Source organism: Rhinichthys klamathensis, unplaced genomic scaffold (assembly GCF_029890125.1).
Source record: "Rhinichthys klamathensis goyatoka isolate OS25496 unplaced genomic scaffold, OSU_Roscu_1.1 h1tg000251l_1, whole genome shotgun sequence".
Classification (NCBI taxonomy): domain Eukaryota; kingdom Metazoa; phylum Chordata; class Actinopteri; order Cypriniformes; family Leuciscidae; genus Rhinichthys; species Rhinichthys klamathensis.
In genome coordinates, this window is record NW_026606773.1 from 334684 (window position 1) to 352253 (window position 17570).

Genomic DNA, 17570 nt, shown 5'->3' on the forward strand with positions numbered 1-17570 from the left:
CTATCATTAACCTGTTTATAACGTTATTTTATCGTTCTGTTTAAGATTTTAATTTGGCAGTCAACCAATCGTGAATTCAAATAGTACAGCCTATGCAAATGTGACATCCAACATGAGTGAAATGCAAAATGCAATGTGAAGGCAATGTGTTGGCATTAGCTGTTGGATCGCAGGAGTTTATCCGAGGATATGTTATCATGGCAGGTTATATCCAGCGTGGTGTGTTTTGAAACCAGTGAAAATTCCAGGTTAGTGTAGAACCTCTCCTATTCAGGAAAAAGTTTTTTTTGAATGATTAACACCTTGTTGTCAAAGTTAGTATTTTGGCTTTATGGTCAGACACTTGCATTTAGCAAGTTTGCAGAATAGCAAGAAATAAAGTCAGAATTTCAAGATATAAATACATTTCAAGATATATTAGATATTTGTTGAAACAAGCTTACATAGTATCATATAAGCTCACAAGTGAGAGAAACACATTCACAAATTAATAATGATTGTTCACAACTGCACAATATTTTTATGAAGTCTAAATTGTACAATAGCCTTCACACAAATGTCACGTCGAAGGACCTCTTGTTAAGGCGTGATGTTATAGGAGTCTAAAGATGGTTTCAAAAAGTTCCTTTAGCCTAGAGGTCATTCTACTGAAGTCATTATCCTGCAAAGAAGAGAAAGAACAATGCCAAATTTAGTTAATAAAAATAAGACAATATATAAGCACATTTTTAAGACTCCTGTCATTAGTAACAACTCACCCTGTTGGAAGTGAAACTCACCCTGTTGGAAGTCCATTGGTGAAAAACGTATTCGATATCAGAGACAAACTTTTGCACTGTTTGATAATCATTATTCTCCAGGTTCAACTTCACTCTGCCCAGCATCATAGGACCACAAATGCTCTCACTGTATCTTGGAACCTGAACAATATCAGTGCAGACGTTACATACTATATATTTACATTCCAACTTTAAATTATCTAAAACAGACAGAAGCTTTACATTAGTACAGGGGTCAGTCATGCTCTCATGTAGCAGGTGTAACAGCAAACACTGGCAGTGCTGAAAGATAAAAGACAGACAAACAAAAGTGTTAAAGGGATGGTTCTCACAAGTTTCTCACAAGTTTTTTTTTTTGTCTAAATGATGAAAGAAATGATATTTTCGACGCCAATGACTTCCATTGTACAGACAAAAAGTTTTGCATAAACTTTACCTGTGTGTACTGAGAGACCGGACTGCTCAAAACTTCCTGTTGGGTCTTTTGACTGGAATCCTTCATATTCTTTATCACACAAATTGTGCAGCTCCACTGGCTTCAGTACAGACAAAACACACAATATTACACAAGTCAACTGTTTATCTTGCCTAAACCAGGTAAAGGTTTTCTCTCTCTCTCACCCAGGTGAGTCTCCATCTACAGCTGGTAGGTGACAGTGTGAATGAAAAGCTCGTGGACATTCGTCACAACAAACCAGATCTCCCTCAGAGTCACACACGAAACACACGTCATCATTCTGCTGGGACAAGAGTTCATAAAGAAACAAAACTGTACCGTCTTAAAACAGATTTGAAATGTGATGTTTGATATGACTGTAATTGTGACTGATGATTTCTTACTGGGTCTTCTTGATCACAGTCGACTGTATGTGGTTCCAAAACTCTTTTCTGGAAAGTATGTGAAAGCACATCATAGGCTATTGTGTTTACTGCAATAAAACTTGATCGGCCACTGCCATCCCACAGGCAGCGTTCCAGACAGACTGGTAGTCTATCATTAGTGGTGGAAACACCAGTAGGTGGCGACAGGATGTCAAAAACATCAATACATTCAGGAAAAAACAAGTGAATATCTGAAATCAAAATAGCATACTAGCCTACTTTGACTATTTCTGTCATATAAAAATATTTAAAAGTATGTAAGAATAATAGAGTGTATATTGATTTATAAAGTTAAATTTATATTTAGGCTAGTGTACTATAAGAGTATATAGTGAGAATATATAGTATAGTGTATTATAAGAGTATACACTATGCTATTCTGAATTTAACCACTCTTTTTATTACTGAATCATTCGTTTGAACAATTCATTTTAAAAAAAACCCGGATTAATTCAGAAACAAGTGACCTTTTAAATTCGTAATAGCATTACCAATACAACACTTGTCTGGCAGCACAAAGTTGCCAGCCCCAAGTAACAGCACAAAATAAACAATAATGAACATTTGAGGATATGTTGAAAGATGCAGTACAACTTAAGGCCAAAGTATACTTAACTTTTTACGTGTAGGCAAGCGTCAGCATACAGTGCACGTGACCAGAATTTCATCATCAGAAGAGAACACGCATTACTGGATTTTTAAGATACAGATTTAACCTCCTGGCACCTCTCAGGAATCTGATGACCAGGTCATGCTTTCCCAGTGACCTGCCATCAACAGCATCATGATGTGCTGCGATGGCAGCGACATACACCCTCAAGGAAGAAAAGCACAGAGCCGATCAGGCATTTGCGGGGGTCTTCCCACCGGGAAGAACACCACTCAGCAAAGCATAAGCACGCCGAGTAGACGGGGCTCTAGCTGAAGTGATAGTGTCAACTACGACACAACTAACAAGACCTGCTCCCCGTCCTCCCTGATCTTGCACAGTGTTTGTGCGAAAAGGCTCACCGGGGGAAAGCATATTGACGTAGGCCGAAAAGGCTGAAAAGCACTGTGAACCGTGCCCCGCACCCAGAAACCAATCATCCAACTGCGAGTGCTCTGGAGACGGTGAAGAGTTCAATCAATCAATCAATCAACATTTATTTGTTAAGCACATTTTAAAACAACACAAGTTGGCCAAAGTGCTGTACATGTCTAAAAATTACTCAATAAACACTCAACAAACAGTACTCAACACAAAACACTCGGCCAATATACAACCCTAATCAGTATCCTGAAACCTAGGGGCAGTTGTGTGCCACAGCGTAGAGGTGTGTTTGCAACATAGATTTAAAACATTCTAACGAGTCACAGGATCTGATATGCAGAGGAAAATGCACAATCTCCTTTGGATTTCAACCATGATTTTGGAACACGTAGGAGCACTCAAGCCCGATGCCAGCAGTGGCCCGGGAAAGCATGGCTGTCAACTCTGTATCCGATTCAGCTTGAGCAACCACCCCAGAGGGGTGCAGCCTATGCAGCTTCATAATCCTCTCCAGAGGACCAAAGCCCACTCCCCGATGCAGCGATAGACATCCGATCCGGAGCGCCGAATGAGACACAAGGTGCCTCATGTGAGGGACCCATGCTAACATTGCATGCTATGCAGTGGGATGTTTGTGGGGGTGGGCCCGATGAAGAAAATACCAATCAGATCTCCCAGAGTGCTAACCAGACCCACGGCTCTACTATGAAAAGATGCGGGGGGCTGGGTAGCAGCAGAGGGGACTCGTGCCTCCGTACTAAAGAAGGAGAGTCATGACCCCAATGCCAACATGGACATGCTCTCGCAGTGAGAGCATGCACCATCCACGAACGCTCTCTCTGCATGCTGTTTGCCCAGGCATGAGAGACAGGGATCGTGGCCGTCAGATGAAGTCAGGAAACGACTGCATCCAGAAACACACGGACAGAAAGACAGCTTGAAAACATCTTGCTCTTTTAGGAAAACTGCTCTGAACTCCAAAGCGCCAAAGGGTTCAGGCTACAGGGTCTTATGGCGTGCACGTACGTGCACAGTAGCGCTGCACCACTGGAGGAACGCGGAGTTTTACGCGCATGGGACCCCTCTTGGGGCGATTATGCTGCGGAAAGTAGTAACGACAGACGCGTCCTTAACAGGATGGGGAGCCACGCAAGAGGGCAGAACAGTGAATGGTGTGTGGCCAAGCACACTTCACTCAACCCATATAAATTATTTAGGGCTCCTCACTGTGTGGAAGGCTCTGAATCACTTTCTGCCCCGCTTGCAGGGGCATCATGTACTGGTGCGCTGCGACAACACGACAGCTGTAGCATATATCAACCGCCAGAGGGGGGGATGCTCTCCTCCAAGCTGCATGCTCTCGCTCACAGGCTGTTAGTATAGAGCAGGCGGCACTTCCTGTTGTTACGGCGACTCATGTCCCGGGCATACTGAACAGGGGCGCAGACCTCTTGTCAAGGGGAAACCCTCTCTACAGGGACTGGCGCCTCCATCCTCAGATAGTGGGTCTACTGTGGAGGAGGTTCGGCCAGGCAACCGTAGATCTCTTCGCCTCGCGCAAAAACGCCCATTGTCTTATGTTCTTCTCGCTACAGGACGAGGACGCCCCCCTCGGCGTGGACGCACTAGCCCATCCGTGGCCCAACGTGCTGCTCTGCGCATTTCCTCCCCTTTGTCTCATAACGCCGTCTCTGGCCAGGGTGAGGGAATGGAGCTTGACCATGATTTTGATAGCTCCCAGGTGGCCCAGGGCACTGTGGCTCTCAGAGATTATCCCTCTGCTGTATGCCCAGCTGTGGCCCCTCCCACTTCGCACAGACCTTTTGTCCCAAACGAACGGGTAAATTTACCACACCCACATGCAGACAGGGTGGCCCTCTGGGCCTGACCCGTGAGAAGGCCAACTTAAACACATTGGGGCTCCCACCACGTGTTGTGGCCACCATTCAGTGTGCCAGAACCTCTTTGACACGGCCCCTTTACAAATGGAAGCTTTAGCGTTAAGTTCTGCCCAAGTTCTGACTCAATTGCTACGTCACTTATTACCTTCTCATCTATCCAATCGTGTCTAATATTTGCGGTATATAAGACCGATACTTACACATGTTTGAGTTCGCAGATGCTGACGCTTTTATTTACCTCCATCCTCCCCACCACCTCCAAGATGGTCCCTTCCCCTCCATCCTCCCCACCACCACCAGGATGGTCCCTTCCCCTCTATCCTCCCCACCACCACCAGGATGGTCCCTTCCTATACCTCCCAGGGGGTCGGCTGCGCCCCTGCCTTCGTCTTCAGGCAGGAAATGCAGAGTCCGGACCCTCAGATTGCGAGCTATGAACTTAGCCTACGCCAAAGAACTTTATTGCTTGCTGGGCTATCAATAAATGTATTTATTGTTACAGTATTTATTCTGCCGAGTCTTTCTGGTTGAACTGTAAGTGGCATGTGTTCGAAGAGTGGTGTGAAGGGCGACGGTTAACATCATATCAGTGCTCAATCACTGACATTTTTATGCTTTTTGCAGGACCTTATGGATAAGGGAAGATCCTTTTCCACTATTAAGGTTCCTTGAGGGTGTAAGGTTTATTTATGGGGACTCTGAAGGGCCCGGCTGTCACGGCTCAATGTGACCGCCTTGTCTGTTAATACTGTATCTTTATATGATATATTTTCTTTTACCGTTATAAGTTTTCCAAGGGGCATTCCATGGGTAACAATGTCTTTCCTCCATGTTCCATCTGGTTTGTTCAATCTGATGAAATCCCCTGGGCTCAGCCAGGAGTTCTCTGTTCTTATGCATCTCCCACAACGCTCTGAAAAAAGAGAAAACTAAGTGCAAAAGTCTTGTACCACTTCAGTCAAGCACTGTATTTACATTCATTGTCAATATGTTGTCTTACAAAACACTTAGTGAGAGTGGTAAGCAGGGCGGGGCCGAGAGCCATGGGAATGGAGCAAGGCTGGTGGCGCTAGTGCTGATGAGCATCACCTGCACGCCACACCAGTGTCGAGTCTCACTGAGGAGCTCTGGGAGGATAAAAGGAGGAGCGACGACAGTGAAGGACGAGAGAGGACCATGAAGGCCTGGAATTTATTTTAGTGTTTTATTATATTTATACGCGGCAGTCGTCTGCGAGGGGCTGCCGCTTTATTTTTGTTTTGTTTTTTGTTTATTTGGTGATTAAAAGTTATGTTTGTCAGTTCCCTCCTCTTTCTTCCCTGAACTTGAACTTTGTTATAGTAAAAAATGTAAAACACTGTCAACATATTAATATTCAATTATTCTCACTCACACACCTGTGGCAAAGCGACATTTGTATAGGATGCCAGAGCCAGAACCGCAGGTAACAGGTAGGGTAGGACGTTCAAACACGCTCATGTCAATACCATCATCATCATCATCTTGATTTTCCTTCTCATCTGATTCTACAACAAATACACAAACACGCAGGAAACAGAATATTTTATTAAATATATTTCTGAATAACTGTTTAAAATGAATTTAAATGAATTTTTTTTTTTTTTAACAATTCTGTCATAGTTTACTCACCCTGTTTTTCCAAACCCACAGGGTTTATTTTCTTCTGCAGAACATAAAATGAGAAATGTTGATGAACATCTTGGTCACTCTTAACTTAAGTCGCATGTAATTGTTTCAGTCTAGAAAGGTTAAAGGGATAGTTCACCCAAAAATTGAGCGTCAGCGTCAGTTCTGGCAGGCCAGGTAGTCAAGCCGCTGCTTATGCTATTTGCTATCAACACTGTCCCGTCAGCTGATCTGCTCCAGCTGAGCTGCATTAGCTGGTTAACTCCCCTCGCTGCTCAATGGCCAAAGCTCAAACAAGGCGCCCTATTTAAAGCTCATTCACCTTGCTCATACATGCTCGCTGCTCGCTTCTGCTGCAATATTGACACAGGACTCGACGTGATTCATTCTCCATTCATCTCTGAAAATCTTCACGAAGCTAAGTTCCTTTTTAATATTCATTGCTAAAAGCTATCAGTGTGTTGGCAACATGCTTCTTGTTAATGCTATCCGTGTGTGGCATTTGGGCTTATCCAGTGGCGGTTCTAGAGGGAGGCCAGGGGGGGCCAGTGCCCCTGTGACAAAAAGCTTGGCCCCCCTTGTGGCCCCCCTAAATGTGGAGTTTGAAATAATTTTTACAAAACTGTTTTTTGCTATCGTTGTTATCGTTGTATGCGTATTATTTTTTCTATTTATTATTCTATCTTTGTGGATTTGTATTTTCACGTGACAATTCGCATCACATTCGCGGGAATCGCGGCAGAATAACGTCTGTCTCCTGCACGCGAGAGAGGAGAGAAGGAGAAATTGGTAAATGTCAGTTCAGTTGTAAGTTCATTCTTTATGTGCGTATGGGGTGTGCGATGTGTATTGTCTATTATGATATTGTAAATCATTGTTTTAACTATGTACGAGGCACTGTGAGGTGACATCGCATTTGTCTATCGTCCTTTCAGTGCTGTGTGCAGTTCATAGGTAGGCTATGTCCCCAAATTAGTTTTTGTCTTAAATTTATATCATATTATGTTCTTATATTAGAATATCACATCAGCAAGGGTGCAGTTTTCCCGTGCACAATTGCAACTGTGATATTTATGTTATACAACAGTTAAATTAACAATAAGTTAACATTGGGAGTTACTTTTTAGACACAATATTGTCAATATTGTTTGTTTTCCCTTTATTTCGCCGACTAGAATTTCATAATGAAACCGTAGCAGAGTCTCAATGCAACACAGCGATGATTTATTGACTAGTCTGAAATCCGCGTTTTGAACGAATCACTTGCTTCTTTCCCGAATGAATCAGCCGTTTGAACAAATCGGTTGTATGAATCCCTCTTACAGGGACTTGCCGCCGCCTACTGGCGGTTTTAGTTTCATATTTAAAGTATCCTTTAATTAAAACGTTAAAATTAGAAATCATTTCATATTTAAATATTGATTTAAAAAAAATCTCATAGCTTTATTTATGCTATTGTAAATGGAGTGTAAATGTATTAATGCCACTTCTGTGTCACCTCTGCACTGCAAAGATGGATTTTGATTGAATTAATTAATTTGACTGGCAGCAGTGGTACTGTATAATTATTGTATAATTAAGTATTATTGTATAAATAAGTATAATTATTGTATAATTTGAATGTTAGTATTTGACATAAAAGGTGATGCATAACTCTAAATAAGTTTAGAAAAAATGTCCATATATAGGTGAAAATGCCCCTGGAAATCAATTTAAGGTGGCAAATATTGCCCCTTAATTTTTTTTATTTCTGTCACTGCTGTGAACTGACCATATAATACGAAAAATATGAATATCTTCGTGAGTCAGCTGTCAACAACAGGCCTAAACCAGCCATGGCACCAGCACAAAAACACAATCAGTAAAATATCATCTAATTATTATCAACAAAACGTTGAAAATATTGAAATATATTTTTGTCAATATTGCACACCCCTAATGTACGGTATTAATTTTGATTTCTTTAGGTCTTAAAAAGCCTTAATTTTTTTTAAAAAGTGTGCAGGAACCCTGTAAACGGTTAGACGTAGTTACCTAGAAAGTCAGTTATTTTCAGTAAATGAATTAAGCTTCTTGGTCCCCATTGCTTTTGCTCTATAGTTCTCAAAATGAAGAGAAAGAAGGACATCAGGTCTATTACAGTTACTGTGACTAATACTGAATATGTAATGCAAATGTAAAAATATAATGGAAATGCAAATACATTGTTGAATGATTATAAACACGGCATTTTGCCTGTTAATGCCTGCAGTAGTGCAGAAAATGATAGGACAACAATAAGGTCTAAATGTAACTGGCCCCTCTAACAGTAGGCTACAACTGGCCCCAGCTTGGCCCCCCCCAGTTGAAATGGGCTAGAACCGCCACTGGGCTTATCTAACTAGTCGCTTTCATAAAAATGCTTATGCGATCATATTGGCTACGTGCATTATCAGTTGTCATTGGCAACTGATCGCGTTGCTCACGCTGGCTTTTACCACTATGCAGCGCAGATTCAAACAGCTTGCTGTGATAGGAATTAACTTCTGCGGACTGCCTCCGGACCGTATACAGCTCATTCTTACGCATTGTGCAACAACTACGGCGGCGACACTCGCTCCGGTTTAACCCTTTAAGCTATGGGGCGGTGGTTTCTGCTGCTTACGAACGATACCTCTGTCCCGATGTTCGGGATATTCTTGACGACCAGAAGCCATGAGCTCAAGTCTCTGATTTGTTTCGTTAATAAAACACATTTGATCATTATTTTGCTCGCGCTCTGCTCAGTATAACACCCCTGAATGCGCTATCAGCTGTTAATTTATTCATCTAGCTCAGAGGTGGATTAGTCATCTATCCATAGAGCTTACACTGTAGACTGTCAAACAGTTTAAATACAGATAATCTAGGTAACAGCATGTTTTAGCTATTGCGGTCTTGATTAGTCATTTCAGTAATTAATTAATATTTTTACTATTATAAATCGCTAAATTAGGGCGGCTCAGTCGACACCGTTCGAGACACTCAATTTTGTTTTGGGGGGAATAGCTCATGTGGTCAAATAAATCATCCTCTGTATCACAGAGGATTGCCAGGTGTGGTTTTGTTTGGGGGGATATTTTAGCTCTCACAGTCTAAAACTGTGTGAGCGTTCCCTAATGCTGCTGCTGCTGTCCTCTGACTCTCTGCTATTTCATGGTGCTCATGAAAGGTCAGAGGACTCCCTGAACAGAGCCATACCGCCAAATTTCAATTCAGGAACATCAACCTGTTTGCAATCTATTCAAATTAATTCTTAATTATTTTGTCTGTGTGTTCTTGACTTAATGGACCTGACAGAAATGAACATTCTGTCATTATTTACTGACCCTCAAGTTGTTCTAAACCTGTATGCATTTCTTTGTTGTTCTGCTGAACACAGATTTCTGGTCCCCACTGACTTCCACAATATTTTTTTTTCTTATACTATGGAAGTCAATGGGGACCAGCAACTGTTTGTACATATACTTCAAATGATCTTCCTTTTTGTTCAGCAGAAGAAAATAACTCCATGCAGTTAGAAAAACTTGAGGGTGAGTAAATAATGACAGAATTTTCATTTTTGGGTGAACTATCCCTTTAAATCCTTCATCAAATCGGATACAAAAACCATACAATAGCAGCCAAACCTGTGCGTCCTGAACCTTTCTTTTCACAAAGTTTTTAGATGTAAGAAAACCATCCTATGAATAGAAAATGGCACAAATTCAGAATATGTCATGAACATATATGTCATCAGTAGTGTTATATTTTCTTCCCTATGTCCATTTTCATATCAGGGAACTGTTATTTACTTGGAATTTCTCAAATTAATTCCAACTCACTAATCACCAAGGCCATGATAAAAAAATAAGGTAATTATAATTGCTCTAGTGCATTAGTTGAAACTGTTAGTATTATGTATAGAAACCAAATCTTATGCACCTCTATGAGTTTCTGGAGTGGAATCCCATTGCTAAGGATGCTGATTTTCCACTTTTTGTTCCTGTCCATCATCCCAAACCTCTCGAACTCAGTGGGCTTGAACCACTGGCCTTCACTGAAGATGCACTCCTGTTCTAAGGACAGAAAGAGTTTATTCAACCACTATTGGCATGACTTGTGAGCACCTGGATGTTAGATGATCCAGAATTACAATCTCGAGACATTCAACAACTTAGCTCCTCATAAACATTACTCAATTCTTTAACAGAAACGTTTATGCACCTACTGTTATTATATTTCTTCAAATGCAAGAAGCCCTCTTTATAACCACATGTAACAGGAAGTTGAGATTCATTTTGTTCTGCAGACGATTCTGAAACAAGTACAATCAAATCAGTTAGCGTAATGTGCACCTCTTAATATTTTAAAGAGCATGCCTGATTAATTATACTGTCTTGTCATTAAATTAGTAAAAATGCTTTAGACTCACTGGGGCAGTTTTGTCTCTTGGCTTGTTTCTTCTCTGATGTGCAGAGGGAGGACGATCCCATCAGCTGTCTCTTCTTACAGTTTTGTTTCTCCATCTTCCTCTTTTTATCCCTTGATGTCCTTTATTTCTAACGCTGTTCTCACTCAGCCATTATTTGAACAGCAGGAAGTGGACGGGTTCCGCCATGTTGAGTTGTCTGTGGTGCAGTGCCTCCCTCTCACATCACAGAAACGAAACTGAAAGCTGCATTTCCTTCCGCCTTCAGTAAAGATACACTTCTGCACTAAAGGCGGTTTATTCAACCATTGCTGGAATGACTTCTGGATGCTCTAGAATTATGATCTCTTGCAACTGAGTGAAAAATAAAACTATTGTTAGGGGTAAACAGTTACAGACCCAGAACCAGATATGATGAATGAAGACCCGGAGTCAGAATTATAATAAATTAAAGAAAAGATTTACTGAAGATAGTTTGCAGTTTCATCAGGTAGAAGTCAGCTTCAAGACTCACATGGAGTTCGTAGGCCGCTCCACTTACAGTTACAAAGATCACAGCAGTTATACCCTTCACCAAGGTCTAAGCTACGTCCTTGCTTACAGGTTGAATGATTCTCATTGGCTAAGAAATAGACAAACATAGTAATTTTCCACACATGTACAGATAGACGGAAGCATATCTCCATCGATTATGCAGCTGACACAGGATGAAGTTAGGCACGTCGTGACCTTACAGGTCGCAGATTTGGGTTGCTGGGTGCCAGCATGTCCAGAACAACAACTCAGTCAATCTCCAATAATGCCAGTGGTTCCTTAACCTGTAACAAAAAAGACTAACACACACACCGACACACAGCTTTTCCAAGGTTGGATTTGGCCAGGCTCTAACTGTAAACAGGAGAGTCCTCTCAAAACATCAAGATAATGGGTTCTTTCTCTCAAGGAGAGCTACACTTTAATCTAACTGGAAAGTAAGGCTTTAACAAAGAAATGGTCCCTTAAACTATTGGCTTCAATGACCCCAGACCTTTCTCAAACACAAAACAAGTTCATATTTCATTTCTGGAAGCCGGGCTAAATAAGCAAGCACTGTTGCATTCAGATATCAAATACAGACATTAGAGAATACATGAAAAGAACATTTCAGTAATCACACTGGTAACTTCTATAATAAAGTAAAATCTCACAAGCCTAGAGAAGTCATTCAATTCATTTGATATTTAGAAGGACAAATATTGATTAATACCTTGATTATAATCACTCATACATTGAAGCAGCAGTGGATTCCAAATCCACCCCCTTCTCTATAAAAACAACAGATGAGAAAGGATATATAATTTTTTGGCTTGTCCACATAATGCAAATATTTTTCAGAACCTTCTAATGGAAATGGATTTTCAGAGCAGTATTGCAATATTTGAAAAAAGATTTCATTAACATGCTGAAATTATGAACTACTTTACTGTCCTCTTTCACACAGAGACAATAAAACTTAAACATCAATATTCCTTAAAATCTTTAATGTGTTAGTTAGTGATGGCTAACAATAAAGTAAAGTTTAACCATAACTTAGCTAAATAGTACAAAAATATAAACAAACATTTTTATTGTTTATTTCATGTGACATGGTTGACATGCTATGTTTGACGAATCTTGTCAAGGATGAACAAAAAAAAAATTATGAATGTTACATGAAAATAGAACTTGCCAACATTTGAACATGACTCAAAGATGTCACTTCCTCTCGATCATGGAATTCGGCAGTTCACTGTTACGGGTCTATGAGGGAGGACTCAAGCGCAGAATGAGTGTTAAAGGGTTTTATTGAAAGACAGTTGACAAGACGAGAAATGATGGGTGAGGAGGTGATAACAGTCCAAACAGGCAGGGAACAAGTGTTAACGGGTTTTATTGAAAGACTGTTGACAAGACGACAAATGGTGGGTGAGGAGGTGATAACAGTCCAAACAGTAGGCAGGGAACAAAGCACAATGATAGGCAAGCTGACAGGGTGGCAGTTGAGACCAGCCCAAGGTGAACACACTGGTGTTCTGAGGTAGATGAGCAGCACAAGGCCAATGGATGCAGCAAGAGCCAGACAGGATAATATATCACACGTAGATGGACTCACAGGGCACAATCAGTCACTGCACCGGTCTCGCTGCTTGGTAGAGAGGAAGCAGCTAGCTTGCAGGGCTGGAACAAACAGCACAACAAACGCAAGACGCAAGCTGTGTCCCAATGTGAAGGCTGCATCCTTCGAAGGCCGCTGACTACGAAGAATGCAGCCTACGAGTCCTTCGAAGGACGCACCATGTAGCCTTCGTAGGATTTCCTAATTGCACAACCAGATGTTCCCTCCTGGCACCAAGTAACGGTGTTAGAGTACACTGCCATCCTGATAATTAATTTGTTATAATTGAGTAAACAACTATGGTGCAAGAATTGGCTATTGTCATTTTTATGTTTTATATTTTACTCGAGGACATGTGAGGATGTTTCAGCCCTGGCGCTCTTATTTAAGTGTTATTTAAGGTTCAAATGTTCACTTATATCTTACCTTGATGCGATTTTGTATAGTGTATTATTTTTATTATGTACAGAAATGGACCGTGGTGAATATATTTACACAGTTTTTTAACCCTATTTGAATATAAAGCCCAATGCAAACGTTGCTCCCGCTCATCATCGGCAGCTGTCAGTCACATTTGCTAGGTGACCAGAACAATCCGTAAGCTAGACCGGTCCGAGCGCTTCAGATGCACACTTTGATATGGGACGCAGCTGTAGTTGGCAACAATTTGTTAATATTGTGGCAATAGGCCTACATTTTGTTACTTTCATTTTAAAAATAACCAGTGGTGGAGTGTAAGGAACTACTTCGTTAATATTCACGTACAAATGTGAAGTAGGCAACTTTTTTTTCCCACACAGAACAGCAACACTACAAAATTATGTTATTTTACAATATGATACATTGTTTTACATTAAACTACACAAAAGTATATACATGACTAGTAGTTTCTCCCCAATGCGGTATTAGTGGTTATTAAAAGTACTTTAGCGTAATAAAGTAGCCTAATATTTTTTCCATGAGTCAGCCCTGCAAACCTTTTGGTCAACAACTTAGTGGATAGTGGAAATATGCAGTCAAACACTCAGAGCCCATCCCCGATGATCCCAGTCTACATCATTCTTTCTTATTTTATTAACTGTAAATGTTAATTTTGAAATGTTTAACATATATTGTAAATAGTTGGAAAAAGTACTTTTATGTAACCCACAAATTATTTTCATTTACCAATTTTAATTGAAAAAAGGTATAAAATTATTTGTTTCGTGTAGAAATTATGACGGTCATTACAAAAATAAACAATGTCCAGAGCAATAAATTCTCTTTTATTTAAAGTTGCATACAAATGTACAGAAATTATTTTTTTCCCCTTCTAATCAAGTCCCAAAACTTGTCTTCTCTGTTTCGCCTTCTTCGTGGTGCGGATGCTTGTGCTCATGCTTGTGCTCATGCTGGTGCTGCTCCTCCTCACCGTGGGCACCCACTGCTGAAATTGTCCTGGTCTGTCCTCAGGGATGGAGGCAATGAGGACAGGGGGGCGGTTGGTGGAGTGCTCTGTCCCAACACATCATCCATAAGGACAAACCAGGGCCGAGTTCAGCAGTGGGTTTTCCACTCACACCTTCACCTGTCCCAGGACACTTGCAATCCTAAGGCAGATCAAATTAACCATGGCTTGTTAACAACAACAGCACAATAAATTTCAGTAAAGATGTGTGAATTAACTTTCTTACTTTGTATTTTTTTTACCTGCATGGGAGTTGCCTTCCCCAGCAGACCCATTTTCTCCAGAATAAGAATTGCTCTAAAAAAGCAGAAAAGGGGTGAAAAATATTAACACAGGGGTGCAATCTTAACATTAGTGCATTGTTAACACTGCAAAATATGACACATCAGGACATACAAAATACTTCAGAAATCATATTTCTGGATACTCAAATTTGGTTAAAACCTTTGTAGACATAGCTTGCATTACAGCACTACAAAAACACATAAAAGTGAAACCCCATTGCCGTATGTGCTGCTTTTCTTATTGTTGTGGGCTTTATAGGGTGAGTGATATTTCTTATAATACACAAGTGAGACAGCCCAGTGCAAATATTACAATAAAATTTAATTTATTTGGTTTAGTTTAGTTTCTTTATTTATTTCATTTACATTTTGCTGTCTGCTCCTTGCTCACTGAAACAATTAAAGTAATATTGGCACAAGTTTTGCCTCAAACTACCAGACAATGGTGACGAATGAGTTAAGATGAAGTTTATAAGTAAGAAAAACTTGTGGCTTTTAACTCTGGGTTCTCTAGCTATTTGAGTAAATGAAAACATAATACTTACATTTAAATGTGAATTTGCCATCCACCAACGAACTCTCGAACTTTAAATAAAAATGCTGTCGCCACCAGTGCGCAATGACTTATGGGGTAGGATAGGCCGCTTAGGATCCATTTATGCATCCTCTCTTTCACGGGGAAACGAAGGGTGCATTTCGTGTTGCTTTTGAATCAGGGTAGCCCTCGTCGCGCTGCGGTGACGCAACCGGCCTTCGGAGGATGCTGAATTGAATTGGGACCAAGCGGCAACATTCTAATCTGAAAAATGAAGCCTACCTGGAAGTGTGAAAAACTGCAATACATCGAAAATCCGCTAGAGGGAGGTCCCAAAAGGGAGCAAATCTCCATAGACCCGCATGTTAAAATGTCAGTTTTCACAGCATAAATTCATGTTTATACAGGTTGGTCTCATGGACTTTTATTGTATTTTTCGATAGGTTCCGAGTGCCTGACAACTGTGAGGGGGGTGAATTTTTTTCTAACTCGGTAGTTTAGATCGTATTTTGATATAAAATGTATGACAAATAAGCGCGTGATTGACAGCTGATAACGGGCTGCGCCGAGTGGAATTCCTGAAATTTGACCTCGGCCATGATCTGACACAACACATCATACCACCTCTGTATCCTTTCTGAACATTTGTATTTGAAATATCGTAAGATTTTCCAAGATGGCACCGCCCATACCCCCCATAAACAGCCTCAAAACCGTTCTTCAGAAGGCTATGGGTGACGTCACAGACGCTTTGTCCATATTTTTTACAGTCTATGATTGGGACAGCCTTCATCGCGCCGCGATGACGCAACCAGCCTTCAAATGCGACCTTCGGAGGGTGCAGCCTTTGAATTGGGACGTCCTTCGTCGCGCGGCTGTGACGCAATCGGCTTTCAAATACGGCCAAGCGGCCTTCAAATACGGCCTTCGGAGGATGCAGCCTTCACATTGGGACACAGCTAATGTATCCAGGCATTATTCACAACTTTAACCATGAGCAATAAGTAACAGGTAGCACAACACACTAAATGATAATGAACTGGCAAACCATGAGGGCAAGAGAACGCATATAAAGGAGAACAAGAGGAACAGGTGAGCACATTCAGACAAGAAACAGGTGAACACACTCAGGCAAACGAGGACTCAGCAAGGGAGCAGAGAACATGAGGAACAGGTGACAACGCTCAAACAAGGACTCAATTAGACAAGAGGGTGAGGTACAGGGAAACAAGGAGGCAGGAACAGAGGAGCACATGGCCAACACAAACAAAGACAGAGCCATATGTTCAAGGACAACACAAACATAGAGATATGAAACAAAGACAACACAGACAAAGCTGACAGGGCAGAACCCTGACATTCACTATTATTTTGAGGTAATAAGCTTTTGTAAGGCTCGCCCAATCGGTCCAACAACAGATTCCGAAAATCCGGAGAAGGTTTCCTGCACGTTCCGTCTTTTCAGTGTGGCAATTTAATTCCAAGTAAATGTTTATCTGACTCCATTTTATCACAACCTTACATTTAGGTTAGAATGCCAATTGATTATCGGTCATTTGTATGATAGTTAAAGGAACACTTCGACTTTTTGGGACTTTAGCTTATTCAACGTATCCCCCAGAGTTAGATAAGTCCATACATACCTTTTTCATCTCCGTGCGTGCTATAAGTCTGTTTGACGCAACCACCGCTAGCCTAGCTTAGCACAAAGACTGGATGTAAATGGATACAGCTAGCATACTAATCCCAATAAGTGACAAAATAACGCCAACATTTTCCCATTTACATGTTGTGATTTGTATAGTCACAGTGTGTACAAATAACAAGGTAATATGAGACACAGCCACTTATTAAACGTTTAAATACTGGGAACTATTTTCTCACAAGGCGAAGCACTGCTACTTGGGTGGAGTGATAACCGCAGCACCTGAGACGCGCCGTGCTGAGGAGCAGAAGGTTCGCTCAGAGTTGGAGTAATAGAGTCAGCAATTACCAATAAATGCAAAGTTTATAATCATGGGTGTTCGATGTATTGTGAAGAGCTGCGACAATAAACAGGGGAGACCAGGTAATACCATGATGTGTCATATAAAGTCTCATAATCACAAACTCGTCAGTCTTGGTCATTAGACAGATGCGATTGACTAATATTCTAGACGGCCGTAGCTACTCTACTTGCTCATTCTAGAATATATTATTTAGTCCCCATAAATCTGAACACACTTAATTAAGGTAAGATTATATCTAACCAGAGGTCATGACCACTACCATAGAACCAAGCTGACCAACTTAACTTCCTCTAATAGTAACTTTGTATAATCATGCAATGGGTTCCAATGTACACTTTAGAATAATATTACAATAATAAGAGGTTGAGGCTCACCCTATTTAGATTGGTCTAACAACACTCTGTTGCTCTAAACGGAAAACTCGTTATTAGCCTCTACAGTCTAAGTATACATGACTAATGCCGAGTCAATACAGACTAATGTGTTAGTC

General features: G+C 40.9%; 1 protein-coding gene across 1 annotated transcript; it reads right to left on the reverse strand.

Moving 5' to 3' along the window:
- Positions 1–401: 401 nt before the first annotated feature.
- On the reverse strand, positions 402–10816 carry LOC130101095 (nuclear body protein SP140-like protein). The gene is made up of 13 exons (XM_056266658.1): positions 10675–10816; positions 10471–10557; positions 10185–10318; positions 9890–9943; positions 6246–6279; positions 5991–6121; positions 5375–5506; positions 1620–1667; positions 1401–1519; positions 1216–1315; positions 1002–1061; positions 780–920; positions 402–661 (listed from the first exon to the last, which is right to left on the reverse strand). The coding sequence occupies exons 1-13, from the start codon at positions 10766–10768 to the stop codon at positions 593–595; spliced, it is 1203 nt and encodes a 400-aa protein (XP_056122633.1). The 5' UTR covers positions 10769–10816; the 3' UTR covers positions 402–592.
- Between the last annotated feature and the right edge of the window lie 6754 nt (positions 10817–17570).